This window comes from Elgaria multicarinata, chromosome 4 (assembly GCF_023053635.1).
Source record: "Elgaria multicarinata webbii isolate HBS135686 ecotype San Diego chromosome 4, rElgMul1.1.pri, whole genome shotgun sequence".
NCBI lineage: Eukaryota > Metazoa > Chordata > Lepidosauria > Squamata > Anguidae > Elgaria > Elgaria multicarinata.
In genome coordinates, this window is record NC_086174.1 from 90790239 (window position 1) to 90796238 (window position 6000).

The following is a 6000-nucleotide window of genomic DNA, read 5'->3' on the forward strand; positions in this document are numbered from 1 at the left end:
GGGAGAGGGCCTTCTCGGTGGCTGCTCCAGTGCTCTGGAACTCTCTTCCTGGGGAAGCTAGGCAGGCTCCCTTCTTGATGGGCTTTTGGAAGCAGGCTAAAACTTTTTTGTTCCAGCAGGCCTTTGGAAAATAATCTGGCCCTCCATCTATGTTAATGTCTTATAATTTTGTTGTGTATTTTAAACGTTTATATGTTTTGTTTTGTTTTTTCCCCCCAATGTATGTTTTAAACTTTGTAAGGCCGCCTTGAGGCCCAGCATTGGGCAAAAGGCGGGATGGAAATAAATATCATCATCATCATCATCATCCCAGGTGTTGTAACCTTCTCTCATAATAGATATGCTCCAGTCTCTTAATCATTTTAGTTGCCATTTTCTGCACTTTTTCCAGCTCTACAATATCTTTTTTTTTAGGTGTGGTAACCAAAACCATACACAGTATTCTAAGTGTGGTTGCACCATAGATCTGTGAAATAGCCTAGCACACCTGCTCTTTGAAAGCTCCTTAACCTGGGATTGGATGCCATAGAACTGAGCCCTTCTATAAAGGGTCGTTGAGTCTGTTACCATCAGGCCCAGCAGCGTAGCTAATTGTTGCTGGTCCATGCTGAGTTTATCAAGTTTGAGGCAAGAGGAGACCAGCACAGTCCCCACAATTCTCTGCATAGAGTAACAGAATTACGAACTAAGCCCTCATTAGCTGTGTTGGTTTTCCTAATAGTTGTTCCAAGTAGCCTTCAGTTCTGCTGGAAACAATTGTTTAAGTTGCACAGACCCCCATCTTCAGATACATGTGCAGAACAACGTATATAAAGACGTGTTGCATAGCTTGTATGGTATTTTCCAAGCAAAGTCTGTGCTGCTAGAGAACAAAGAAACAAGGCTTAGCTATTATTTATATTACAGGTGGCTTAAGAGTTCTTGAAAAAATTAAAACTGAAAAGCCTTTTCAGAAAGAAAGCTGTCAGCACAAAGGGTTGTGTTTTTTTTTAAAAAAAAATGGAAATATAACAAAGAGAAGCAAGGTATTTTGCTATCTCCCATACTTCATGCATCTGGCATCAAACTACATATTATATTAGCATGCATTTTTCAGAAGTGTGCTTAATGTCCCAACAGTACTTTATTTTTCCAGGAAAAGAAGCGATAGGAGTGTCTGATCTGAATCAGAATTATGGTATACTGAGATATGAGGGGTTTAAAGTTCTCATTCTCATGCTAGTTTCCTGCTGAAGATCCGCACCACCACCACCACCACTACCAGCTGCTGAAGGTGCTGCTCGTGGAAGGCACAGCGTTTATGTGAACAATCCTAATGCTTGAATCAAATTGCATATACTTTTCCATGAAAGCGTTTGCTGTACGTATATGCACTCTGCTATCCAAGGATCAACAAACTGAGCTTAAAGAAAAAACAGAAACCTAAACAACAAGAAGATCCACCTTCAGATTTATGTTAAGAGGTGGCGATAGATATATCAGTCTTCAATATTCCTCCACTAGTAGCAATTCATTGCTCCATTTCTATAAAGAAAGCTCTGCATATGCTGAGAAAGGAAGGATCATGTGCGTAGTCTCCCATCATCCCACCATCTACTGGCAAAGCCTCATGATATAATAATAATATGCAAAATAACCATCGCCAATTATGCAGTTTCATCTATGGATGGAAATTCCTTCTTGACTCCTGCAGGAATTTGTCCTGTGCCCTGAGGCATGAAATTTAATTAACCTTTTCACCAATCTAAGCTTGCACAGCTACAAACGTTATTAATGGTCATAAAATTATCTAGACATAGTACTTGACTCCTTGAACTCTGCAGTAGTGAATTCCATAGGATCCATATATAATACTGCAAATGGTGAGAAGGGTTTATTTCTATCTCACTCTCCTTTATTTACATCAAGCAGCGATGGATTTTTATTCACTAGTGAATCCTTTTCTGATAGTACGGAAGTTGGGGGTGTCTCAACAGCCTCCTTGATCTCTCTTCTGGTTGCATCACTCTAACTATATGAAAACCAGTGTCTTTTGGACATGCTAATGGTTGCTACTTCTCCTTCCCCACCTCCTGGAGATATTACATCTCAGTTAATTCCTGTAGTCCTTGATGTGGTGTCAGTCTAGTCATAGGAAGAGAGATGTCATATATTGAGCCAGAATCTAGCCTAGTCCTATTGGCACTGGCAGCCAGTGCCGGTCCGGGATTTCAGGCAGGATTCTTTCCTAGCACTACCTGGAGATACCAGGGACCTGAGCTATGCCCCCTCAGTAGGCAGCAGTTAGAGGAGAACCAGGAGTTGTGTCAAAGGGTCATGGTGGAGGAACAAAGCCGGGATTCAGAGCTAATGAGCACACCAAAATACACAAAGCCAAGAGGACATGAAATCCCTGGTGTGGAGAACCTGGCCAGGGAGAAGGTTTACTTCTCTCTCTTAATACTAGAACTCAGTTCAATAAAACTGAATGGTGGGAGAATTAGAAGAGATAAGTAGTTGTTCACACAACAGGTCTTTAAACTAGGAAATTTAATGGACATGCACAAAATCCACTTGGTTTTAGGTGTTATCCAATGTCACATGAGGGGACTTCCATTCATGCAATGGGACTTCCTCTTCTCCCCCTGCACTCCGCATATCTGCTCCAGAGCATCCTCCAACTCTCCAGAGAAAATTTGTGGGGCTATGGGGGAGGGGAAATGCATTTCTCCTATGGTGTACATTCTGCTGGTGAATGGACACCATTAGATTTCAGCCATGAATGTTGACATTTACTAAATTCCAAACAATTCCTGTAATGTACGGACAGCACACATGGCTTGATCTGTACAGTGTACATTGGTAAAATTTACATCTCACAATTCCATTTACAGGGGAGAATTTGATTTACTTACAGTGAGTGCTGAAACCATTTTGAAGTAGTTATCAGACTGGAACCACAAAAAGTGGGTCAGTGGAAGGCTTCCAGGAGTGGATGAAACAGTGCCCTGGTGAATTGTTGTCTGTGCTAGTTCACGAGCAAGCAGACAACTTTCCTATTGCCTATTCAACTCTTACACAAGAGTTGCCCATATCTTGCTACACTAATAAGTTCATGTATAGATTATTTCAATCATCACCTTTACAATATAGGATTGCACTGTTAATCATGTAAATAAGTTCTTTTTTTAATTGCAGACTGCAGCCCATTTGCCCTATTGATGGTCGGTTTGGACTCCATGGCCAAGATGAAATTCCACTCCGAGCCCTACAGTTTAAGCGTGGGTTGTTGCACGAGTTCCGAAAGGGCAATGCCAGCAAGGAGCAAATTCGACTTCACAGTTTGGTTCAACAAATCCCCAAGGCCATCATAATTGGGGTGAGGAAAGGAGGAACGCGAGCGTTACTAGAAATGCTGAATCTCCACCCAGCAGTGGTCAAAGCTTCCCAAGAAATCCACTTCTTCGATAATGATGAGAACTATGCCAAGGGCATTGAGTGGTACAGGAAAAAAATGCCATTTTCTTATCCTCATCAAATAACAATTGAGAAAAGTCCTGCATACTTTATCACAGAGGAAGTACCTGAAAGGATTTATAAAATGAACTCATCCATCAAATTACTGATCATTGTCAGGGAACCCACAACAAGAGCTATTTCTGATTACACTCAGGTGCTGGAGGGAAAGGAAAGGAAGAATAAAACCTACTACAAATTTGAAAAGCTGGCCATTGATCCTAACACCTGTGAGGTGAACACTAAGTACAAGGCGGTAAGAACCAGCATCTACACAAAGCATTTGGAGAGGTGGTTAAAATACTTTCCCATAGAGCAGTTTCACATTGTTGATGGCGATCGTCTCATTACAGAACCACTGCCAGAACTCCAGCTGGTAGAGAAGTTCTTAAATCTTCCTCCAAGGATAAGTCAATATAATTTATATTTCAATGCCACCAGAGGGTTTTACTGCTTGCGATTTAACATTGTCTTTAACAAGTGCCTGGCGGGAAGCAAGGGACGCATCCATCCAGAGGTGGACTCCTCTGTCATTACCAAATTGCGCAAGTTCTTTCACCCTTTTAATCAGAAATTTTACCAGATCACAGGGAGGACATTTAACTGGCCCTAAAGTAAAGTTCATAACAACACTGTGTGTTGCACCAGAGATATGCAACAGTGTCTCGATTAGAGTAAAAATATGCACTTTTCGTATCCACAGCTATCCAAGTAACCCCTTTTTTCATGCATACTTGTACATATGCAGTGTGTGACCAAATATAAGGTGGGATCAATTTTTCTACAGAGCAGTGAATAATATAAAATTTACTCTCTGCATAATTGCATCATTTTATGCTATACAATTAAAGAGATGTCATTTAAAGAAATTAACTCAGCTATTCAGTTCAAAGGGTCAGTGCTCTGTTCGCTCCGTAAGATTTAATATCAAACATATCTAGAAAGAAGGCAGAATATTACTTTATCATTCATTGCAAAATCTGTTTTGGAAGGTCTACAGTGGGCTATCACGGATACATATTGCTAAAAGAATATTGACCCTTTAAAGGTGTAGATCTATGTATGCTTCAGACTTATGCTGGTTTAGCAATCACTCTCCGAGGAATTGTATTTCTGTGTTGGGAGAAGGGCAGTAGTGATCTGTAATAGAGAATTCTCACCTGATTACAATTTCCAGGATTTGTTGAGGGATACCATACCCAATAAACTGGTTAAAAACCAATATAAGTTTGCAGTGTACATTAACCCTATGAGATGCTGAGCTCTAGTAGAACTCTTTTCCTATTGTTTGAAAAGAAATTCTTTCATGCAATCAACATTGTTTCAGATTTCCTGTGGTGAGTTTGCACTATTGTTTTTTGTTTTGTTTTTAATTGTATGGATCATCTTGGCACTTGTAGCATGTCAATCATGTGTCGAAAAGGAAGTCTTTTTTTCCCTTCTATGCTTGTATGTCGACAAAGAGAAACCTGCTGTACATAATGTATATTGTTTGTAAATACTGGTTTCACACTAAGTAATTCTATTTTGTAAACTGAATATGGCTATTTAATTTATTGTGAAAATTAAATTTATTGTGGTATTTAAAATGGAATGGATTAAAATTGCTATATGTGCAACTTGTTTTTTTTCCCCTTTTTCTTTGAGCAATGCTTCATGATGTCAATGGTCATTATTTCAAGAACTTTTCCCTTTCTCCCTCTTCCTTCTTCACCCAGCAGGTTGCCTGGAAAGAGACAGATGGCTCTTGCCAGAGGCCTGAACTGAGCACACGCAGAGGGTCTTAGGCCAAGGGCTGGTGGTTGTCCCTCCTGGGCTAAGAGAACCATGAAGTTACCAGCAAACAGAAGATTGGCGTTACAGCTGAACTGGGATCCCTGACTTATTATGCTCCTAACAAGCTGGAATCTGAAGCCTGGGTTTGTTCTTGGCTTATGATTCCTGGCTTTTTTGGGAATGAACCAGGAATCCTGGTTAGGAAGTAACATTAAGCTTTTGTTTGCTGTGATGTCCTGGTGAGTTTAGTAGTTTTGTTGGCAGAAGAAAGCAAGGAAGTGTGATCAGGCAGTAGGCAAGAACGTGCTTGCTTATTTGGCTGATTCAGATATGCATGAACATCACTTGCATCCAGTCAGCATGCCTCGGCACGCTTGTTCATTACTGATAAGGCAGAAATGAGATCCTCATGGGTAATGGCTGTGAAGAGTCCTTTTATGAGTATTGGCCCTTTTATGTGTGTACGTGTACCCCACAAGTGAATAAGCTGCTTTTGAAACTTGTAACCGCAGCTTCTAAAACAGTGCAAGGAGAGATTGTTTGGAGAATGGTTGGGACTGTCTGGAGTTTCTTTGGCTCATAATCATTTTATGTTTAGGCTTAGGATGTTAAAGAGCTTAAATGCATGTTAAATTCACTTCTACTGGTTTGTAAATCACATTGGGGTGGGGTGGGGTGGGGTGCATGCCTGCCTGTGAGGAAAAGATCAGTGAGGAGAAAACATGGCTA

At 40.6% G+C, this 6000-nt stretch overlaps 1 protein-coding gene across 1 annotated transcript in view; it reads left to right on the top strand.

Annotated features, from left to right (window-relative positions):
* The window catches only part of HS3ST5 (heparan sulfate-glucosamine 3-sulfotransferase 5), a 177426-nt gene extending 172320 nt beyond the window's left edge, over positions 1–5106 (top strand). The window contains exon 5 of the mRNA XM_063124762.1: positions 3178–5106. Within this exon, the coding sequence (XP_062980832.1) occupies positions 3178–4108 (931 nt within the window). The 3' untranslated portion in view covers positions 4109–5106. The remainder of the gene's footprint in view (positions 1–3177) is intronic.
* The last annotated feature ends 894 nt before the right edge of the window (positions 5107–6000 follow it).